The 24,903-nt window shown below is 37.3% G+C and overlaps 1 protein-coding gene across 1 annotated transcript in view; it reads right to left on the bottom strand.

Annotated features, from left to right (window-relative positions):
- CDC73 (cell division cycle 73) overlaps window positions 1–24,903 on the bottom strand; it is a 112,000-nt gene that overhangs the window by 54,251 nt on the left and 32,846 nt on the right. Inside the window, exon 10 of the mRNA XM_074832759.1 lies at window positions 20,293–20,357. Within this exon, the coding sequence (XP_074688860.1) occupies window positions 20,293–20,357 (65 nt within the window). The remainder of the gene's footprint in view (window positions 1–20,292; window positions 20,358–24,903) is intronic.

A 24,903-nucleotide genomic window follows, 5' to 3' on the forward strand; every position in this document is an offset into this window, starting at 1 on the left:
CTTGCTCACCACAATAATTTCAGACTGCGGATCACACCCAACAGCCACAGCATTTGCTGTATTACAGATTACATCTCTAGTCCATCCAGTCCCGCCTCCCTCCTCCAGCTCTGCTTCGCAAGACCTAGCCACTCTGTGAGGGGAGCACGGGGGGAAGGAGGGAGGCAGGGAAGCTGCACTGCCAGCCATGCCACACTGCACTGTGAAAATGTAGGTCAGAAAGGAGAGAACATTGTCTTTGCTTTGTACCCACCACAAGAGTGAAGTCAAAGGCTTTCCGGGGCGGGAGGCTGAGGGAGGGCTGTGGAGAACAACTTAGCACATCAGTTAAAAAAGCTCTTGAATGTCAGAAGACATAAGAGTGAAACTAAAAACGTAGCAGATTAAAAAAAATATAGGGCAGGCTCACTGATAAGGGAAAACATTAAAAGCAAGGCCAAACTAGCAAGCAGGATCTGAATCTCTAGTGATAAGTGTTTGCACTTCTACCCTTCTGGAGAAAATAAAAATCTAATAGGTAAATCCATTCTGCTAACACAATGCTTAGTTTGTGATTGTAGTGCATACTTGCTTTTTATTATAGCCTGAACCAAAGTAATTACAAGGCATGACACAATGGCACGAACAGCAGGTCGGTAACTTGACAGAGTATTTTATATATAGGAATCTCAGCACATAGTCAAACCAAAAGTAAAGAAACCTAGATCACTTGTATCTAGGATTTACATTTCATTTTCAAAGAAAGAATTAATCCCAGTCTTCATCTGTCCCTGGTTAACCCAAAAGAAGCCTAACCTGGTACAATATGTTACCTTCCTTTCACAGTTAAATGACTGCAAAGGAATTTAGCTGAACATGAGATATGGATGAAAACTACCATGTTGCCCTTCTGCTATTACCATGGCAACAGTTACAAGAGCTCTCTTAAGCATTTAAATCTGACAGTTTTCATGATAACACTGACTGGATGATAGTAATGATGCATTTTGGTTCATGAACTAACTGCTGTACAACTCAAGCTACAGGGTACGAACCATTCCCTTTGCTTTTCTCAAGATGATGTTTGTGGTCAAAACGTTCTGACCAAAACAATAAAAACAAAAAAAAAGGTCCCTCCAGCATAGGGAGAACTCATGGCTTAAAGCTTTATGTACTCTCAAAGGTTTCTGTTTGAATGGTTAAGTTGTGCACAGTTGAGTTACAGGGTAGAGGAGACTGCTAAAATCTTTGACAGGATTTTTTTCAGAGGGCTTTCATTTGCCTGGGAGGGCTTGAGAGAAGAATATGCTTTCTGAAGAGTGAATTCAATAGCTGCTGCTATCTTCCAGATATCATTTGCCTGAGAGAGGAGGAGGAAGAGGAGGAGGAGGAGGAAGAGGAGACCAGTGTTCTTCTACAATCTTTACCAGCTTGTAACCCATATATGCTTTTTAAAATAAGAAAACACTGCAAGCTGCTTTACCTCACTGGGGGCCAAAGGGTACTGAAGAATATATAAGTATCCCTCTGAGGACAAGTGCATCAGAACAAGTGCATCCGGTTCCTTTTAGCCCATTTAGCTTTATTTAATATTACATTTCAACTGTTTAATATGACTATTTGGTGAACCACTCACTCTGATCTCCCAGATGCTCAGTGTGGGCATAATGGAGAAGTCTCTTTCTTTGCCTCATTAGAAAGAGAAGCGTGTGAAACACATTTCTCATGCTAACATTTTAAGGATAACAGCTTTGATATTGTCTTGCAATTAATTCAGCTGGAAAACATGAAGAAACTGAGAACAGTGTGAAATCCTTAACGGTTTAAAATTTCCTGAGACAACAAAAATCAGACTAGAGGAAATAGCCGGGGTTGCAAGGAGGTAAGAGATTAATTTTTTCAACATAAAAAAGACCTCAAAAAGTTGAGTATTCTCAGTTCTTTCTCTGTTAACGCTGTTTAAAGTTTTGTATTAAAATAAAAACTAGTAACGTCCATGCCATCATAAAAACACTTAAAAAAAACCCCACAACCCCACCACATCTTTTCTTCTAGAAAGGCCAAGTGCTCCCACACCTCAGTAAGCTCCAAGTTTAAAACAAGAAACTACTGCCACAAGAAATCCTTTGTTAATAAAATACCAAACAAGTCACCAAGGAAAACAAAATCCTTGCTTACTGCCTTTACTAAATATTTAATACATCCTGCATTTAAATACGCTGAGGTCTAAGAAAAGTTGAAAAAAAACCCCAGAGATTCTAGGTTTCATTCAGGATTTCTATGTCGCTGTCATCACTTCCAATAGAAGCGTGAATTTAGTATACAAAAAAAGTAAAATCTACGTCATTATTTCAGCCTGTTGTGCCATAACATATAGGTTGATGCAAGATGATAAAACAAAAATGAAACACTGGAAAACACCATCTGTGACTCAGTCAAAAATTTAGTACTGCCACTTAATGCAAATGCCAGTCTTTTTATAGGCATTCCTCCAAAGTCCACCTAGGCATTGATTTTTGTAGACATAAAAATCCAACTCAATTATCCAGCCTTCTGAATCAAGAGAATAACCAATTTCCCATTGTATCATCTCTGAATAATTTAAAGTACTGTATTTATTTGTTTTTTTAATGTAGAAAAGGGTAACATTTTTATGTCCCAATAATTTAAGGAAACAAGATTACAATTCAGAGGTACTCTTACCATTACTTAAGACTCTAAAATAAAAGTTAATATCATATACATACCTGAGGGGACAACTAACACATCTGTTCCTCAAAAAGCAAATTACAAAGCTTACACTGTAAGCACACCAAGGCATACCAAAGGGAAAAAAACCCCACCACCAACAGCAAAAAAACAAAACCCAAAAAATCAACAAGCCCACAGAAACCACATTGTTCCTATATAAACGTATCTTCAGGAGAAAAGTATTTTCAATAATGCCTCTGTTAACATCATGAGAAAATTCTATCTTTCAAATCTGAAATGATTTTTAAAAGTTGATGCAGCAGATTACTTCTATCATTTCACCAAATCTGAGATAGTTTATCTATTTTGGAAGCCAACCACATTACTAAAAGCTAATATTTTTCCTAAATTCCCAAAATGTTTAGAAAAAAATATTAGAGGAAAAATGATAATCACAATTCTTTTACTTTACAAAAATTATAATTTATTCAGACTTAAAAGCCAGTGACTACTTCATACTATCTAGCTGTAAATTATCCCCTTTTTAGAAGTAGGCAAGTTTGCTTGTTATGTCCAGCAAAGGTATGATTTTCTTTCTAATCAAAGTTCAGTGGTGAAATGGTTGCTGCAAACAACTTCAGATATCCAACTTACATTAAAGTTAATAAAGGAATAACAGCCTTCTGCCAATAATTTTGGGGCTTTAAGCCTGAGTAAAATATAATGCTGTCATATTAATTTGAAAATGCATTGTCTGGATCCCTCAACCACTTTTTAATTTTTTTTCCCTTCCACCATTTCCTCATTTTCTACTAGAAGTTAAACAGTTTGAATGATTTATTGTCCAAATTTCATGCTAGCAGAGTGGAATGGAAAAACTAGAATAAAGTACACAATTACATTTTTCCCTACCCCTCCTCCTATTCATCAAGAAGTGTTATGCACATGGACACATGCTTTCTCTAACATCTTGTGCACACATTCTATAAACCAGGACTTTGAGAAACACTACTTTTGTTGAACGTAAGACTCCTTATGACCACTAGTCAAATATTAATATTTTACCTCTTCCAGTTCTGTAAAACAATCTATGAATCCTGTATTAAAAATTTTTCATTGTAAAATATTTTATGTGGAATAAAGGGAGTTTTTGTCCCCCATTTCTTCTCAGAATATTCTCTTGGACTTGTATTAGCACCTAAAGTATTAATATAATACTTGGATCCATAATACCTTGATTTACTCATAGAACAGATGAATCCTAGAATGTTTATGACAAAACTGATCATGAGCATTAAGTGTCTTTTCTTTTTTTCTCACCACCCATGTACAATTGAAGGGCAGAAAGCAGTACATGCTATCATATTCTAGCTAGGACATAGCAAAGTACTTCTGCATCAGTTTGAAGTGCTAAAAGAAAATATTCACCAATACAGTCACTTCAGCATATACAACTATGATCCAGTTTAAAGTTAAGATAAATTGCAGAGTTGGAAGGTGCTCATGCTCTGAAAAGATGGACTGATTCAACCATGCCAGAAGGTTGAGTAGCTGGCCTTCACACTGTTTATCATACCCAGATGTATAATGCAAGGTGCTGGATAGCTTCCATTTTTTTCTGTGACACTTAAAGACTCTTGAGCAAAAATAGCTTTACATATTTGCTGAACATATTTCACATTGGCTTTGTCATTGTCAGTTACTTGAAGGGAAAAATTATCACAATGAGATGTGTTGCCATAGAAAAAAAGAAGACTGCCTCCCACCAAGGCCAACAGAAAATTGGCATTTCATTGGTTTCAGCGGCCAATACAGACACAAGAATCCATGTTCAGATTTGTCCACAGCTTTTGGGAAGTCAACAGAAACGGAATAGGTTTTATAATGGTCAATAAAGCTTTCTTTTCTTGCTGTCTTACTTACCTTTGACAACTACCCCTTCACAGCTAAACTTTTTTCAAGTTATCAAAGAGATATGTGGTAACCCACTAGAAGTGAATCTCCTCTGCAAGATGCAGTATGAAAAAATAAGCTTTTTTCTAAACAAGCTCCATAACCATCTCCCTCCCTACCCAAACAACTCAAGAACACACTAATCATGGAACTCAGTGAAATTTCTCAGCGAAATTTCTAACTGGTCTTGTTTTAAACAAGCAAACATTAACTCCCTAAACATCACTTTAAGACCCATTCAGAAGAGATGACACAAACCTGACTGGTTCTGATAAATACCAAAACACAGTTTCTGAATTTTCTATTCAACCTTTTCAAAGCTTGCTAACAAGCTAGAGTCCTTTAGATGTCATCAGAGAATTGGTCATATATTGCAGACCAACTCTTTGCTTAACCATGGCATCAGATGGTATCAGACCAAATCAAACTGACCTGTTTCAATGGTTCACCAATGTACCAATACAGATTTTAAAAAATCCAATAAATATAAATAAACGTTGATTAGGACCAGTTGTTACCAACACTCCCTCCCTAAACAGTTGATAAAATTTATCCAACAATTCACAGAAATGTTACCTGAATTTCCCCATTTACTGAAAAAGTCTAAGGATAGAACACAGAAATTCACCTATAGGGATGTTTTCATCTGAGACTATATTATCCTCCATACATACAGTATGGGAGTAGAAATTATCAATAAATTTATTATGCTGCTGCTAACGACATTAAATGAAAAATATCAAAAAAAGCAGCAGAAATACTTTGTAATTATTGTCCATTATTCTAAACTTCAAACACTGAGACACTTCAGTAAGTTACATAGTAGATCTCTTTCTATTAAACAGAGAGATAAAAGATGCAAAACAAAGGAAAGTCACACTTCTGGGGAAATACATAGGCAGGACAAGCACCGAAGAAATTGTAAGTCAAAACATTCTGCCCTAAGCAGCTTATGTAAGTAAATGAGAGGATGAATTTTAAGCAGTAGGCTTCAACTGATCAGTGTAAGTGCTGGAAATGAGTGTTTTTCCTTGTATAATGACAATTGAAGTTAAGTGTGAAATGAGTGACTATGCCCTAAAATAAACAGTTTCTCTATTAAACATCCACAGCAATTTAATTTCCTATTCCCTTCTTACCTTAAAGACCCCAAGCATGCTACATAAAACTGAAAGCAAAACCTTTGGGTTTGTTGACTAAAATAAAACCAAAAGTTAAAGAGACCTCTACAATGTTGGTTTTATTTTTTTTTTTAATAGGCACAGAAAAACTGCATTATGAAAATTTTAAAAGGTATCACATTTACAGAATCACTGAATCATCTAGGTTGGAAAAGACCTCGAAGATCACCTAGTTCAACCCTTAACCTAACATTGACAGTTCTCAACTCCACCATATCCCTAAAAACATTTTCTACATGAAATCCAGATGATCTTGAACTGTGCATGCTGGAAAGTGTGCAGTCTTTACAGGCTAGTTAATAAATAGCATCATATTTCTATACAATCTAGCCATTACTACCTGGACCAAAAAGCAATAGTTCAATTTTATTTGTGGATCTGATTCAGATCGAAGCTGTAATCCTAAGTGAGCTAGCAGTAAACATGCACGCAGCACAAAGATATGGGGCCTCAGCAACGAGAGCAGTAGAATATGCATATGACAGTCCAGGAAAGCTGCTCCCAAACTTACTAGGCTAACCAAAGATCTAAAGGTTTATAATGATTCAAGTAAAGGTGAGAAGTCAAAGCATATTAATTTAGATGCATTAAATTCCCAGATGAACTTTCTAATGCAGGAGTAAATTGGCCTTCACTCACTGTAAACCAAGGAGACTAAACTACAGTGAACTAAAGTAATTTTATTCCTAAAGACATCATCAGCCAATGGCAATTTAATGCATTATAACTTATGAATGTTGATGTTGTACACTTTGGTAATTTGCTTTAATTTGCTTGAGTGCCTTGATCTAGATATAGCCTTAAGGAATGCTTGTATATTGCCATATTAGATTGCATCATCTTTTGTATTAAGGAGAAAAGGTTATTTCTGAACAGCTGAACTATGAAGCACTTGCTTTAACAGGAAAATGGAGACGTTTGTCGAAGACTCTTAACTTCCTAATGACTTCTAGAGACTCTCAGGTGGCAACAGCTTCACCTTGGAAAGACCTGAGGTGTTTAATTGCAAATGAAAAATAACTTAAGATTTTAACCTTTTAAGACAAATCCTGTGTTGGGGAGTTCAGCAGCCACAAGAGAAGGCTGGGAGGAAGTTCCAGAAGATTCTCGAGTCCCCGAAGGGCACTGACTGACTGAGACTCAAAGGCTACCAGAAAGAAAAAAAAGATCTTCAGACACAGGGGAGTGTTCCCCCCCCCCCAAACTACACACAGCTATTGCTCTTTGATTAACATTTGCATGAGTGCAAAGACACTTCCAGAAGTCTATTTATTTGTCACAAAATCCCTAAACAAGATGGGAATCCAGGAAGATCTAGTGCTGAAGAAGGCATATAACTTGTGAACTTAAGGTACTGAATAGCTCCCAGGTCAGCAGCAGGATGGAGGCTACATCAGATGGATGATAGGCTACTGTGGTTAAAAAAAATCAGTTTACATCAAACAGAACACCTGTGAATACTGCTGGAAAGCACACAGGGTCCACCATAAGCCTCTTCTACAGCAGCTTGGTAATAAGGGATAAGCATGACTTCAGCCAGGGCTTCATCAACAGAAAAGAAAAATACTAAAATATTGATCAAAAGAACTGAAAACTAACTGAACCCAGATTTACATAAACATATACCCTTCTACGTAGAAAAGTTCTAAGTATTTTACAGTGAAAAGCAAAGAATTAAAAAGTGAAATACAATTCACAGTAATACCAGAATTTACACTGACGTGTAACAAATCCACTACAGATCCATGTTAGAACGAACTAATAAAAGCAGAATGCGTCTTTTTCTTCCAACAAGACAATGTCACAAAGCACAAGAAGTTTAAAAATGACTGAGAGCCCTCCCTCCCCACCAAAAAAAACCCCAAAACATATTACGAAAAGGCATAAATGCCTTTCTGCAATATAACTAGAAGCAAAGCATTTTTCCTCCCATCATCTTCAGACTTGCCAGAGAACCTTATTCGACTTCCACCACCCTTGAGAAAAGAAAACATCTGCCCACCCCATCAGCTTTTAATCTTCTTACAGACAGAATTAATTTAGCTTCCTTCTGGGGAATGTGATAGGAGAGGAAACTGGCCAAGCCTACTTGAGCCAAAATGAGTCTTTTGTTCAAAAGAAAAAAAAAAAAAAAGGGGGGGGGGGGCACAAAAAAAATTCATAACCTGTTTCTCAAAGCTGTAAATATTCTTTAGTTATGCCATGTTTATGAAGTATCAATATATCTCTATGCATTTTAATAGAGTTTAAATATGGCTTCACTAAAGAAACATCACTTTACTGAACATAAGGCAGAAACTCCTTGAAGTTTGCCAAATATTAAATGTCAGGTTTATCAATCATTTTCATTCCACTTATGAGAGGCATCAGAAAAAGTTACATTACTTCCTTAAAGGTATGACTTTTATTCATAACTGAGAACTTTCACAAATATTAGTATACTAGTAACTACTGTTTCAATTTAATACATTCTTGATTTTAACCTGGAGGATGTTGAGTACTTATTACCTTTTATAGTCTTTTCCTCTCAGCTCCATATAAAGGAGTGATAAAATAGTACTTGCAAATATTTTCTGTGTATTGTAGATTTCTATTTATAAAATGCTTCCTGCATAAGGATTATTGTTATGGTGTTCACTGTTTAAAAGGATCTAATACCCACATTCATATTTTACTACATATTTCACATTCATATTGAACTACAATTCCCACTGTTTCATACAAGCCAACTACAGGCAGCTTTCCAGAGAAGAAAATAAGAGGACATTAAGAGTTTTGCTGAGAACTGCCAGGGAGAGGAACATAAGAAACCTATTGAACATGTGGTTTTGTTGTACAGTACAACATGCATATGAAAGTTACCCTTATTAAACATTTAGTACACCCAAATAAAGGTGAGCAAACTGCCCGATTAGGTTATTCTTCCATTAGTCTGAATGGCAACTGTAACAAACAAGTAAATACAATTTTTAAAAGATCTCAGGTATGAACATGGAAGTTGATTTACATGTTCAAATTTCACATATGAAATTTGAGCCAACTATAAAATTACCCCGTAAAAACAGATGTAACATTACACCAGGCAGTCCAGAGACCCTTTAGATTTTAATTTTTAAGATGGCATTATGATCCATTTAGTATTCTAATATGTATTTTACTGCTTTAATCTGCATTTCACCTGCTGTTCATGTTCAGATATTTTTGGAAGCTTTTTCATGACATTATTTTCCAGACCTAATTATAAATGTGAAACCTACAATAAAAATCCATGGTTTGTTACAGCATACAGTATCACCCTAAAAAAATAACATATTTTATAGACCAATATGAGGTAGCTGTATATGTTGCATATATTATAATCCGTTGTATATACTATTAGCTACAAAATATTTGGCTTAAGGCCTTATAAAGCCCTCTCTAACCACAAGTCTTTTGTTTTACTGAGTAACCACAGTAAAACACAATTTATCAGGCAGGTTATCTTTTTTAATGACAACTGGATTGCATTTTAATTTCAGTAAAATTGCAATCTGTTTGCCTGATTTACATTAACTGCTCCAAAGATAACTAGTAAGTAGGACTGATGAATACTGCTGCATGACGCACCCTCAAGCTCCTTCTTCCAAAGGAGAGTGTCCCCCCCGCCCCCCAAAAACCCAATTTGTTAGCAGCCTACTTGAGTAACATTCCCTCCTTTCTTCCACCGTATGTTTTGAACCTACTTTCCAATTTCAGTAAAACCTGTGGAAAAGCTATTGCCTTTGTCAATTTTTATGACAATTGCTGGCCAGGGAAATGAAACCCTCAAATTACTGCTCCCAAGGAGGGATAAGCAGGCAGTGCTTTTTTCTCTCTGTCCTCAAAATGGCAGCACCAAGACACCCGAAAGCAAACACCCCTAACTCATCAACTGCACTTCCTTCCAGGTCAAGGGAAGGCATGAGGAGATACCCACTTAACTTAGCTTATTATAGAGAAAAAATAAAAAAAAAAAATTACTTTTTTTCCCTATGAAGAAACCTTGAATTTTAAAAAAATATATTCTAAATTAAAAGTACTATGAATTTACAGCAACTAGACTGACAGATAACTACAAGCAATCTTATCACATCACTACATCACTTTGCTTAATCACCCAAAGTTTTGCTTCACACTTTTAACTGAATTTTAAAAGTGTATCTGTTGCTTGTGCACAAAACCCACTCATACACCTTTATGGAGAAAAAGCGTTGTCTGCTTTTAACCTCAAATAGCCAAAAACGCAAGATATTTTAATTCCAATAATACACCCAAAGTCTCCTAAAGCAGCAAGCCAATCGAACAGTTCAACTTCCTAAAACTTAGTTTGACAAATGTAATAGTAATTTAAGGTAAAATACAAATATCCTTTGTTAATATTCATGTTGTATGAAGTTTTATACCCTAGCTAATCAAAATATGTATGTGTAAAAAAAAAAAATCAATTCTCAAAGTTATTTATCAATTTATTCCAATTTACCACCTGCTTTAGATGAATTTGAATTTTAAGTACATTGAACAGACCTTTATTATTTTAAATAGTAAATACTGAAGATTGATATGTTCATATAGTAGCAAACAAAAAAACCTGCAAATTGTTCTTACAATTTAAAAGAAAATCAGAATGTTTTATCCCAAAGAAATTCATATTCATACTATGCATTTATCAACTCACAAATATTAGAAACCAGACACAAACCAAAAACCTCCAGAAAATCCCACAATCCTTTTGGGAATGAAGAGAGGCAAAACAGAAAGTGGTGAATGAAAATGAAGACAGACAATACATCTTTCAATGCTTTATATACATGCACTTTCAGACATATGCAAGTGTCCCCTTAATTCACTTAGCTGAGCAGTGTCCTTAAGAGAGTTTTAGATGAATAAAGACCAAAGAAACACCCTTCCAGCAGCAGTGATGCAAGTAGTTTCCACAATAGCATATTGCTCAGTGAAAACATAAATACAGCTCCAGATGGCAGCTCAGCAGATCGTAATCACAGGTATATTCCAGAAGGTATGATCAAGTATTGCATAAACGCTAGCTGAGTGAGCCATAACTAATGCAGAGATCATTATATACTCTTTACAGTCATTTACCTAACGAGAAAGTCTACGCTGAAACACACTGTATCCAGGACAACCAGTAGCAAAGCTGAGTAAACCAGGACTTTGCCTATAGATTGTCCTAGCAATGATAAATAAGACACATTTAAACATCCTGAAAGGAAGGATGCAGATTCAACAGCAACAGCATGTGGCTGCATAAAAAACACAGGCAGATTAACACCTGGATTTAAATGGAACAATAAAAGTCACATAAAGTTAGACACCAAAATAAAGTCAGCCTTAATCAATTACCTTCTTAAGGAGTGCAAGAAGAAATTGCCTTAAAGGCTTAAAAATATCACCTATTTCGATATTCCAACTAGACCTTCTCATTAGTGATGTTGCACTACATTGAAACAGTGCTGAATGATATCCAACCCCCAAAAGATTGAGAACCAGGGTTTTTACCTTTGCATTTCATTAACATTTGCATCCAAAGATCTGCCTCAGTGTGAGCTCTGCGGGTCTGATGTGTTTAGCAACTACTATCTTTGCCCTACATATTCTGATGCAAGAACTAAGGAACACCTGCCTATAACACACTCTTGTAATAACTGTACACCTGTGAAGGAAGTCTGCCACACTGAGATATCCTCTGGCTGGATTCAAACACTAACAACCACATACTGAGAATTGAATATAAGGGGGAAAAAAACCCACCAAAACCAACCCATAATTGCAAGAAAGAAAGGAGGTGGACCTTGAAAATAGCAACGTCAGTACAAAATCCACAAATTAAAACAACAGTCCTTAAGAATGTTCAAGAGGACCTTGACAATAAGGACAAAGTTTAGAACTTATAAAAATAAAAACACACATAAAGGAGAATTTACTTTAGCTTAACTAAGTACCAGTAAGTAGCTTGAGTGAAACGTATGTGAGACTGGGCTTTCAGGCATGTTCCTGTGGATGTTGCTAGGGTAACAATCAAGCTATCCTACTTTCCTACTACTCAGAAAAAGGTATGACTATGATGTTAAGTTACATATAAACAAGTACTTTATTCAGAAAACCTGTTTGCACAAATAATGAATTGTATCTTACTCCATTAAGAGCAAATAACCAAGCAGTGAAGTGCACACATGGCCTAATGACAATGGTAGAATCTCAAGAACTGAACAGAGAAGGAAATCTTGACTCTCTCATTTGTTACATAAATGGCTCAGCTGATCATTAAATACTTGACCTGTAACTTTGATTTAGTTACTGTATCATGAATTGCAAAGCATGCTAGAAACCTTCAAAGCTTTGTTAAAACTCTTATTCAAAGACAATGGGATGGCTACCCGTGTGATGATTTTTGCAAATGCAGATAAACTTGCAAGGAGAAGAAGGGATGTTAAGGTGAACTACCTTTTGGTCACATACTCATTTCTACTGGGTCTGTAAGACCTTTACACCACCCTTCAATACTGGTGAATAAATTACAACACTACGTAGTATCAAGGGAGATGATTTTCCCCCTCTCCTCTGCTCTCATGAGACACCCCCCTGCAGTGCTGTGTCCAGTTCTGGAGCCCCCAGTATCAGAAGGACATGGACCTTCTCAAGCAGGTCCAGAGGAGGCCACAAGGATGATCAGGGGGCTGGAGCACCTCCCCTGTGAGGACAGGCTGAGACAGTTGGGGTTGTTCAGCCTGAAGAAGGGTCCAGAGAGACCTTATAGCAGCCTTCCAGTACTTAAAGGGGCTACAGGAAAGGTGGGGAGGGGCTCTTGATCAGGGAGTGTAGAGATAGGATGAGGGGTAATGGTTTTAAACTGAAAGAGGGTAGATTCAGATTAAATAATGAGGCAGAAATTCTTTCCTGTGAGGGTGGTGAGACACTGGCACAGGTTGCCCAGAGAAGCTGTGGCTGCCCCCTCCCTGGCAGTGTTCAAGGCCAGGTTGGACGGGGCTTTGAGCAACCTGGGCTAGTGGAAGGTGTCCCTGCCCATGGCACGGGGGTTGGGACTAGATGAGCTTTAAGGTCCCTTCCAACCCAGATGATTCTATGATAATAGCTAAGTTGTTCTTTCCCCATTAGAAGAAATTTGATGACGAACTCTAAGTTGAAGATGCAGCTATTACATATTCAGTATATATTTGGAGATAATATGTACAGGGAAATATGTTGACAACATTGTTTAACATAAACTATGCGAAGCCAATGATATTTGATCAGAACAATTAGAACAAAGTATTTAAAAAATGTAGTTCAAGTTCAGCTGGTATCAGAGCAATGCCCTATAAAACTTTCATTAATAGGGTTCACACATAAATCTTAAGACCTGAGAAACACAAATGAATCTAGGCACCTATACAGGATTCAAGCAGAAAGTGGACATCCAATTTGAAAAACATAAATGAAGTTTCCTAGACATTTTTGTTTGGGGTCATGTTCTCCTGAACCACTCATAAAAGATCTGACTCCTAGTACACAGTGTACATGGCAGATTAGTTTCTCAAGAGAGACCCATAAGGCTAGCAAATAAACTCCTGTCATTCACCTTTTGGTCAAGACAGGACTAGCAAGTCATCTTAAAATTCATACCAAGAATTTTTAAGGCTCTCAAGCTTTCCTAAGTAAAGCTTCCTGGATGTCTAAAGCTCCACTTCAATATATACTCAGAAATACTTTGGATTCTCATACTTGGCACTCCTCCATTTAAAGCACTCAAGGACCTGACAGGCATGCCACAAGCACACTTAGCATGCTGACACAATCGCGTTTTACACAGAACAGTGACTTCAGACACGTTCATTCAGTAACAAAGCTAGATGGGGCTCCAGATCTTGCTCCCTCTTTTGTTCAGTAGCATACTGGGCAACACAGGAATGCCTAACTTGCAGATGCATGACTGGTTACACAACATCCACTTCTTTTCTTGAATATGCAGTTCTTAGTCTCAAAATAAAATAAAACCTATTATGAGGAACAAAACAGACAGTTCTATTGTATAATGCAGTGCAATAGCAAGATATCTTGGCACAGATGTACATGATTTACAAACACCAAGAAAACGAGCGCAGCATTGTTCAACCTAACACATTTTTCTTGCAAGCATTGTTTGTATGTGATTTTCCTTGGTCTCTATCAGCTTGACTATTCACACTAAAACTCTTTAAGGAAGAGTTATTTATTTAATGTTTGAAACACAACTGAGGCAATTAAATGCCAACCACTGAAATTGTTGTGTGGACCTTAAATATATAATATAGTAATAGTTCATAGGAAACTTGGTTGCATTTCAACCACTGTTGCTAGAGTAATGTAGATACATTAGTCTGTTACCCCAGAGCAGTGTAAGGTTGCTGGCAGACTGTTCGGGGAAACATCCATTTCTATAGCTCAAGGATTTTTTGAGTTAGTGTCATGTCCTAGCCCTTAACCCTCATGGGACCAAGAACATTATGGTTATGTCTGAATTAGATAAGTATACCTAACATGAAAAAAAATTTACAAATCCAATGAAAACAGAAGTCCCTACCTCCAGCATCTATGGAACACTCTCCTAACAGACAATTATTACAGGTTTCTCCACCTCCTCTTGATGGTTAAAAACTGAGCAGTACGCACACAGAGTTCACAGAAGGCAGCTCAGCCCACAGAGGGGAGTGGGGGCGCAGGCAGGCTGGCGTTATACTCACGTTGAAAATAATGACCAGCTTATGCACAGACTGCATGGAAATTACACTCTGCTTCAGAGCCCATTTCAAGTGCTTTCAAAGAGTCTGTTGTTTTGTTGACTCCTCCCTCAATACCACTGCTCTCAAGTATTTTAACGAGATCTGGACATGACACAGAAAACTGGTGACATGTGGATAAGTAGTTATTAATTTTTTATTGATTTTTTTAAAGGTAAGTGCTATTTTTCTGTATATTGAGAGAGAATGTCCAATTCCCCATATGCTTCTGAAAAGTCATTTCAAGTTTTGGCACTGAATCACAATCTTAATTCCTCACAACAAATTAAAAAAAGATCTTGTGGATTTACCTACTTACACAGAAGCATACCAATTATCTGCAGTCTTTTATATAAAATATGTGCATACACCATGTTGATTGCTTCTGCCCCAACATGCTTCCACTCCAAAGGCCCAGTCTTTAAGGTGCCAGAAACCTATCATTTCCCTTCATTCTACTACGCACTAATCCTTTGAAAATACACCAGAGATTAAAGAACCTGTCAGTTAAAATAGTAAAATCACTGAGACTATACCTTACTCAAAAGATTTTGAGGGCAGTAACAGCAACACACTTTGTTTAGTTAATTAACTAATCAAGATGTAATACTAACCACAAACTGATGAAAAACACTGCTGACCTTAGAGGTGCTGAAGCAATCTTTCAATTCTTCTGAAATAAAGTCTGCCTGTACTGTGGCTTACATAGGGAGCCCCTTTTTTTATTAGTTGTTTTCTGTTGGGACTATGGAATATATTTGTTTCAACTGAAATGTAATATATTTTCTTTAATTACTGATAGTATCACATGTTTACTCAGGGTAATTTTACAACTGAGAGATTGTTGTAAAGCCTGGCAGTTTACATTAGAAATACAGATGTTACTTTTGTTAATTTGTAGGAAAAACATTATCACTGAACTCAGAAGCACTGAAAACTTAAGTAGAATTTCTTACTAGAGATAAAACTTACATGTCTGAATACACTGAAGAAATTTGCATTTGTGTGCTACAAGTGAAGTGCCTCAGCGGAAACCCTCACTAACTGTGTTGATGCTTCAAGGGTAGCCCCAAACTATCTGGTAAGGATATCATCTCAGTACCTAAAAAAAACCTGTTTATCCACCTGTTCACTGAACAGTAGGAGAAACACCAACAGTAGCTCTGGCTGCTTATGAGTGCAGATGATCAACAACAGATTCCATTACTAGCTGCAAAAACAGAGACAAAGGAAGCTTCTGAGCTTCAGCAGCCATGAACACTAAAAGAAACCAGAAGTTACAAACAGGAGAGCTTTCCAGCAATTAACAAAGGCAACACAGTAATTTTTACAAGGGCCTACTGCAGTACTATGCAGATCTTACTGCTTGCACCCAAGGTTATAACCACACTGAATCACAGCTCATGACCAGTCAGGACTGTCAGAAGTTGGAGGAAATCTTTCCACAGAACTCCACAGGCTACCACTCCATTCCTTTCTTTCATATTAAAGTCATGCAAATTTAAGAAAAAAAAAAAAAAAGAAGAGAGAGATGAGTAAAACCAGCATCACCATGACTACTACTGTCATGGAGAAACAGGTGATATTTGCAAGTGGACACAGTCAATACAAAGCATGCACTCAGCTTGGAAAAGGATACACTTTAGTATGAATCTGTAAAAGCCTGCTTTATCAGACACTCGTGGAACAAGCAGCTTCTCCCGTATCCTGACATAGGTGCGGATAGCTAGTTTGTTCTGATCTTGACATCTCAAGCTACAGTAACAGTTAAATACTTCAAACATTCTAGTTACAGAAACCAGTAGTCCAAAATTCAATTTCATTTTATGTAAAAGGTCATACCCACTTTCTAGGCTTCCACTGGAGGACACTGGCTAAAGAGTCCAAGTTAACATTCCTCTTCAGAAAAGCAGAAAGCTAATGCCCTGAACACGTCCAATTTATAAGTAAGAAAGAACATGTCAAGAACATCGGCTTAAGATTCTCTCTCAGCATTCCCTTACACCCTGCATGGTACAAAAGTTACTAATGTACTTATCTTCCATAGCTCTTATTTGATCCATCTCAAACAGTAAACTTTCCTACTTAAAAAACAGAAGTTGCCCTGCTATACAGGGGATTATGCTTTGAAGTGAAGCTTGCAGGTAGACCTGTACATTTCTGAAAGTCCTGCTGCACAATTTGCAACATGAACTGCTCCGTAATCTAGATAGCAAGAGCCACCGCCACTAGCTTACTCGTTTCCAAAACATTATCAATCCAGGCAAATAGAAGGTGCCACAGGTATTAAAAAAAGGCTTTCTGAGGAAGATGTCCTGTTATAAACAATTCCAGGTTCAGAATAATGAAATCATGCCTTTACAATAAAAACTCATTAAATAAGTCAGTTCTTCCTAAGAGAAAGTAAGTATGCCAATTAAGCAAAAACCCAGTTACAGGGAAGAACTGCCAGCAGCACAAGTTATTTTAGCTGACATTACTTCAGAAAAAGCCCACCATTCACCATCTGTTCTGGCACAAATTCTGAATGCTAAGAAAGTTTCCAACATCACTGATGAAAAGAAAGCAGTCAAGACGCAGAAGTTTTTGTTTTGCTGTTAAAAAGAACAAGCATCTAGGACAACTCACATTTCAGCAAGAACAAACACAAAACAGAAGTTTTGCACATTTCAGAATTATCATTACAGAGATTTACAATAGGGCAGAGTGCAAGTGGAAGACATGTAGGGAATATATCATCAAACAAATAAAAGTTTCTTACACATTTTACATGAGAAGCAGGTGGGTAACTTCAGACAGTGGGTCACAGTTTACACTCCAGGTAATAATAAGTCTACAAAGTTTTTTCCACTTGCAAGCAAGATCAAAACTTTTGGAAGGTAATGGCTCAAGCAACCTTTGAAAGAGAAGACTAATCATCAAAACAAACTGTTTCCTTCAGACAAAGAACATAAAGGACAATGGGTGACAAGGAGGCCAAAGGAATCAATGTAACACAGAGAGAACAAGTGTCAGGGTAGACAGTATTACCAATAATGTTAAACACTGAAATGAACCACCATGCTAGGATAAACAATCTCTTCCAACATGCAACTCATAAGCTAAGTGGAACCTAGAGCAAAAATAAGGAGATATGAAAAAGTGATAAAGAATGAAGATAAAGTAAAATATGTAATTCATCCCTCTCAAGGCAATATTTATAATTTCAGAAGCAGTAAGAAATTCTTAATGCCTTTCTACAAACCATTGGTGGGATCTCACTTAGAAGCCTCCGTGAAATTTTACTTCTCCCTGCTCAAACACAAATTCTAACTGAAGTAGCTAAAGAAAATTCCCATGGGAATTGAAAGTTTATTTCACAATAAGACTTGTTTAGCAAAGCAAAACAAGAAGTTTTTAAGAGAATGTGACTGCTCTCTATAAATACATTAATGGAAACAAACACCACAGAATAAACAGAGGAGCTACCTAAGTAAAGGAGAACAGTGGCGTAAAAAAATGAACCTTTCAAATTTCACATTCATCTGGAAATTAGGGATCTGAAGCTTGAAGACAGCCTCTAACAAAGGGCTACCTAACACTTTGAGTCCTTTGAGTTCACAAAAGGGATTATAGCAATACTATAAGGATAGCAGATGACACCATGTAGGTAGAACGCAATTCCAAAGCTATCCTCCATATTCCTATGGTTTAATCGATGAATATAATGTATTTTTCCATTAAACCTCTAGGGGAAGAAATTACTTTCCCATTTCCTCCCTAGCTTTGTCTAGCATAAAAAAATAGGACCAAATCACAAAAAAAAACCCTGAGTAAAAGCATAATACGAAATTGGTAACCAGCAGGAGATTAAGTATTCTATACAAAACAACGATCTGAAGATTATAGGTTAGAACTATGTGGTCCACCACTGTCAAAAAGTTTAGACAAAAACAGATGAACATTTTTGTGCCACAGAATTAACAGATTTATTTCTCCCCCATCTGAAACACAAAATCAGTATATCACCACAATTTATGAATGAGCTAAACATTTAGGGCACGTTTTTAATAGTCTGGAAAATAAGGCTCCAAAAATCCCTTACAAGTTCTTTCTTAGAAAAACACTAAATGACAGATGGAGTTTTAATATTTCTCATGACACCAGATGATGCTTTATGTGCAGTCATGCAATACCTCTTAAATAGTTATTTCAAAAAAATTCTAGTTTATGTTGCAAAAAGATTTACTAGTAATTTAGTATCAGTTACATTTTCTTTCTTAATGGAAGAAACCAGCAACGACAGTTTAACAGCTCTACCTCAAAATTCTAGGTAGTATGCTGAATACAGGAGCTAAGATTCCTAGAATAGAAAACCTTAATTATTTTTTAACAAACTTAAAAAAAATAATAATTTTTAGAGTTACTGTGCATCACTTCACTTTTACAGTTTTTATACTGGCAAGCCTAAAACATTTCAACATTTCTATTTCACTATAAACTTGCCTTTTTTTTTTTTCTTCCCTTTTTTCTTTCTTTTTCCTCCCCACGGGGCAATTTAAACAGAACCTATTTACCAAGTCATTACCACTTGAAACACATACATTACACCACAGAAACCTGGGTTTGGTATAACAACACTGCTTGATCCCTCATAAAGCAGACCTAAACTCATGCAAGGCTCAAAAACAAATCTTCAGACATAACAGCTTATTTTCTTCCTTCACCCAATCAATTTCTGAATTAATCTAGAAACAACACTGTTTAGACCTAAGTAGATTCATTCCTTAATACATTCCCTTCCTTTTTTTTTTAAATAGTATTTTAAGTCCAAAAGAGGTTGGGAATGAAAGACTTGGACAAGAACTTTTATCAAATAAGAAAAAGCTCTAAGTGTTTTTAAGAAATTTACATTCAAGATACTAATTTATGTTCAAATTAGGAGTGCAAACTAGAAGTAGTGCATGGATTTAGGAGAGTGTTTAGTGCTGTCTATTCATCAGATTTATATAGGTATGCAGATGGCAAAAACCTTAACGAGGGCTCTACATTAGTTTTGTAGCATCTGTCCTACTTACCAGCAGATCAAAACAGCAGTTGTTTGAGAGCATTCAACCCACTTCCACAAAAGCAAATATGGGCCAGAAAAAAGGAAATCTGTTTGAGGGTCTCTTTCTCATGTCTGTATGTAGCAATTCCCACTGACAGCATTATGAAGTCATACAGAAAAAGCCCATCTCACTAGGCTAGAAAGCTTCAACGATAATGCAGAGGTCAAATTTTTCCACTACTAAACAAGTTTACTGTTACTAAATGCAGAGTAGGAGACAGAGCAATACTCCAAATACTTTGGTTTTGTGAGTATAGTTTTATCACCTACAATTATGAAAGATGTCCTTCACAAACATACATAAGGCAGGCAAAAATCTGGCTATCTTAGTATAGTCAAGCACAAAAAAGCTGCACCTCCACCAGAAGAACTTGCCAGCAAACCCTTCCCAGCACACCCTTTTACTGCAGACAAATCGCTTGAGCAAAGATCTCCAGAACATGCACACCAAATCAAAACACATTTTATCTTTTCACAGAGAAGAATTTTCATCAGTCAACCAAAGTGGCCTTCCAGAGCCTAAGGCAGGTTGACAAGAGAAATATATATAGAGAGGGGTACACTATCATTTCTATAAAACACATTTAAGAAGAGACTTTTAGCTTACCGTTACAGACTTCAGAGTCATGCCATGATAGGTGCCCATGGTATCAATTTTAAAGCCTTCCGTTTCTACAAAGGAAAAAAAAAAGACTCTTGTAAATCATTATGAACATAAGGACATCATGTCTAAATGGACGACACTGGAAATATCTTAGAAATTATTTTTGAAAAGAACGCCTCTTGGTATTGGTAGGGGCTTAGGTTCTGCTCACAATACAAAACCTGGATAGTAATTAGGAAATTTGTTTTCTTTAGACAGAGGTCTGTTTGGTATTTCTGCTTTCTGTAACCAGAGTAAGCTTTTCCTGCTGCATAGAATCATTCAGGCGACTCCAAAGAAAAGATATAAATTTAAATCTTTGTGAAAGTATGTTACAACATGCATGCAGTCTCAGAAATTCTCTTCAAAACAAAATGGAGAAGTACTTCATATTCCCAGAATGCATTAAAACGCAACATATTCAACTTGTATTAATGAAAAAATATACTTGATAAGAAACCAGTTTACATGCTGTCTATAAAACTGTGGCCACTTAACATGATAAATTCACTTCTAGAGTGCAAAAGAGCAACAATGTCATTGACATATGATACAGAGAATAGAATCTACATAAATTAACACTACCAGACTAAAGGTGATAAAAAGGGTTGTTTTGGGGTTTTGGGGTTTTTTTTAGTAGTTTCAATCAGGCTGAATTTATGCTGAGTAAGTGCCAGAAGCCTGCAAGTGCTCAATGACTAAACCTGCTGCCACCAGCCTGTTTGCTTTTGAATACTCCTCCTCTGTCGTCCTATTCTCAGCGCTCTGAGATCAAAGTCAGCTCCTGAATACTGCCACCAGGACTTACAAGAAAACGTTTTTTCTGTTGTAAATTCCCTAGTCTCATGCATCTACTGTCAGCTGACTCCATCAACCAACCACCCAAGTAATTCATACTTAAAATGGCATGATAATCACCAAACAGACCATGATAAGCAAGCATTTGTCTACATCTAAGCAACTTTTGGGCTATTTCAACTAGACTTGGGTAAAGGTAACATACTGTGCAGAAACAGCTATTGGAATTGGAAGATTTTTGCCATTACACCACCTCATCAGCACAAAAACTTAATAAACCAAAAATAATGTAGAATCTAAGTAATGCCCACACCTGAACCTACAAAAAGTCCACAAAAAATACTAGATTTTTCAAGACTGTTAGAGCTTCTTGCTCTTATCGTGAGTATATTAACTTCAATTGCAACCCAAACAACCTTGAAAAAAATGCAGATGCTCTGGGAAGCATCTATAGTTGCTCATCCTTTCTTCCTTAGGTGAGGAAGATTATCAGACACTTGTAGGAAATGAGGCAGAAAAATTTCCCAGATTTAATAACTCTCCACTGGCTAGAAAAAGATACCCAACAGTTGAAAACTGATCATACTCCTCTCAGAGACAGGTATCTACTTTCTGAACACTGTTTTTGGTTTTACCTTTCCCCTCTCACCCCCTCGATTATGCTACCAGACCTACCACCAACTACCAAGTGGACAGGCCTAATGTTACTGATCATGTTTTGCTTTACACAAAGTCACCTCAGCTCCAGCCCTTCTTCATCTTGGCTTCTCAAGGCCACCCCTCCCCTTCTGCCTGATTTAACATTCCTGAACTACACAGAGCTGATTCTGAGAAAGCAAAACACAGGTACAGATATGAATGCAGTCTTTTCTAGTAAAAAAAAAAAAAAAAAAAAGAGAAGCTTAGCTTCTCTTTATACACTGATATTGCCTTCCTGCCTTTCCCCCCAACCCCAAGATGTAATTATGCATTGATTCTTAGCTCAGGGCTCAAACTTGAGCTAAAGATAGCAAAGGTGCATTCAACCAACGCTTCCATGGATTCCATGGATAACAGTTTTCTCTATGACTACGTAGGTCACTGCTTCTGGGCAAGGAGCATATTAATATTTCAGGTGGTATTCTGCAAGGCTCCAGGCACTTGGTGGAAATCCCCTAAACTGAACGGATGTTTTTGCTGACCTGGAGTAACATAAATCAGAGGTGTATAATCTAGGCTGACAGTTGTTTGTGATTTTCAGCAGGTCACTGACAGAGGAACCATTCCCCTTTCTAGACTGACCTATTACAGGTTCCTCTTACCTGTGACATGAAGAATTTCCCACTATTTCAACCAGAAGTTCCTCCCAAACTCTGAAGAATCCAGACACCCCTTAACAAGACCAGCAAAGCAGCATCCCCCATTGTGGCTGGCCTGCCATGATTTCTTTCCTCAGCACAAATCCTCGTTCTATAATTAGTTCTACATGTTTGTCCCTGTTTCAGCTATTTCTTTCCACTGGACTCTTTTTCTACTTTTTCCCCTAATAAAACTTTGCATTCTATGATTCCTTCTCAATTAATTAAAAAACCCTAACCCAACTCTCCATCAGCATTGCAAAGGGAATAAAAGCCCACAAAGCCAGCAGCACAGTTAGAAAGTAAATCAAAGCGGAGAGGGGCACCTGGCAGGGAACAAGCCTCTGCTCAATTGCCAATGGTTTTCATCTTTTGCAAAAATCTCCCAAAGTCTCTCATAAAATCGGTCCTCATTCATTTAATGAGCCACAAGAGCTCTCTGGCTCTCACCAGTTTCCTGCTCCCTGCCTTGTGCTGACCCTTCCTCCTAAGAGGAGGAGCAAACAACTAGGATCCTACAGAGCCACCTGCTGCCTCAAGCATTTGGGTGGCTCCTCTTGCATATTGAAACTTCCCAGCAGCTACAGAAGCCTTCCAATGTTATTTAACAGCTACTCAGGTAGCAAATAAAAGAGTTTTTATAATCTGTAAGTAACGGCAATAGTACTTTTCCTTACCAATGTAAATCTACTTTGACCATTTAGCATCTCTTAGAATGTAGGTACCCACTTACATTCCTGCAAACAGTTACTGCAGCCACTACAAGGTCCTGCAAACAGTAGCTGCAGACCCCAGGGTTTGCTACCTGCAGGTAGGGTGGGATGAGTAGAAGAAACCACTTCCCAAACTGCCCACCAGCTTCTCAAATTTCCTGCCTCAAACTCTCAAGCAGCTAAACATTGCCAGCTTCCAGATAAGCGCAGCAACCCTCCCTTAACTGATAACAGCATGGACACTCTTTTCTCAGAATATAGCTTTTTTGACCTGATCCTCTCACATTCACCATGTGATACTCTACCAGTCAGCCACTCACTTTTCTTAGTGAAATAAACACTGCTACAAGTGAGAGCCCTGCCAAAGCACTTTTGTGCCTCTTCATAAGGTCTCAACAGTTTGTACACTTGGCCACACACAGCAGTACCTTCAGCTCCACTCACTGTATACAGCCTGTGCAAAGCAGAACACAAACGCTTCCAAGTCAGGGACTCCACAGCTATAGCTGCATTCCCATTTCAAAAATTGCTGAGGGTGTTCTCCAGGTTAATGCAGCTGGTTGTAAAAGACATTCAAGGACCAAGCTAGAAAGCAAAGAGGCACTTCTTCCAGAGCATTCTCTGAGAGCAGCGGCTGACCCTGACGCAGCTGTTCAAAAGCACACCTGGGATACAAGAGGAACCACAGGCCAGAGTAAAGAGGGGCAGAACACAGAGCAACCTGGAGCACCAGGGGACATGCCCCCAGCATACACCAGCATAAATGCTGTACCGTATCCTCTGACTAAGAACACAGAAGCACTAGGTTTCTCCCCTCCCTCCCAAACCATCTCGAACCTGTGCTGCTGAGTCACGCACCAACACAGAGATGAAATATTAATGCCTAGCCAGGAATTCGTTTTAACTCCAGTTTCAAAATCACAGCTTCACTGACAGTAATAGAGAAAGCAGTTAAAAGTTTAAGCCATCTCCTAAGAGCAGTGTATTTAAAGAAAAGAGCTCTTTTAATAAAAGTATCATGATAGCAAGACTTTAGACCTGTATTTTTAAACTTGGAATTGGATGCAGAACAACTGTTAAAAAAACTGACTTGGGAGTCTTCAATACATTGGCATTTGTCAATAAAATTACAAAGTTATAATACACATTTCCTTTAGGCAAAAAGCAGTCCATATTAAATACTTTAAACACAGGTTTAATACTAAGGAGTAAAGGATGCAAAGCCCCACACTAATGTATTGTGAACAACTGCATTACAACTTTTTCTGTTTGCCAAATATAATCAGTTTTATCAACATAAGCATTGTTAAAAACACCAACATCAACAAGTGCCTTAAAAACTACATCTTGAGAGACTAAACACAATAACTAGTAATGAATAATGAATTCTAATGCTTCAAAAACATAAACTGTCATCAGCTAACATTAAGACTATCTTTTCTTCTCCAGTCATTGCACGTATTATAATCACAATTTCACAGTTCAACGATGCAAAGACTGTCAGAAGCAGCATACACTTTACCAGTGTGTTCTTCACTAGTTACCTTTCTAGTGTCACTGTCTATCAATCTGAGTGCCTTCTCTCATTTAAAAGAATTAGACCTGGAAATGAAACTATGTACCCTACTGCATCAGCTTATTGGACTAATTATATTCTCTATCACCCTTCAGGCATATGTTCCATTTCCTTGCATATGAGCATTAATGTACAAAGTGCCTTCTATCTG

This window comes from Strix aluco, chromosome 8 (genome assembly GCF_031877795.1).
Source record: "Strix aluco isolate bStrAlu1 chromosome 8, bStrAlu1.hap1, whole genome shotgun sequence".
NCBI lineage: Eukaryota > Metazoa > Chordata > Aves > Strigiformes > Strigidae > Strix > Strix aluco.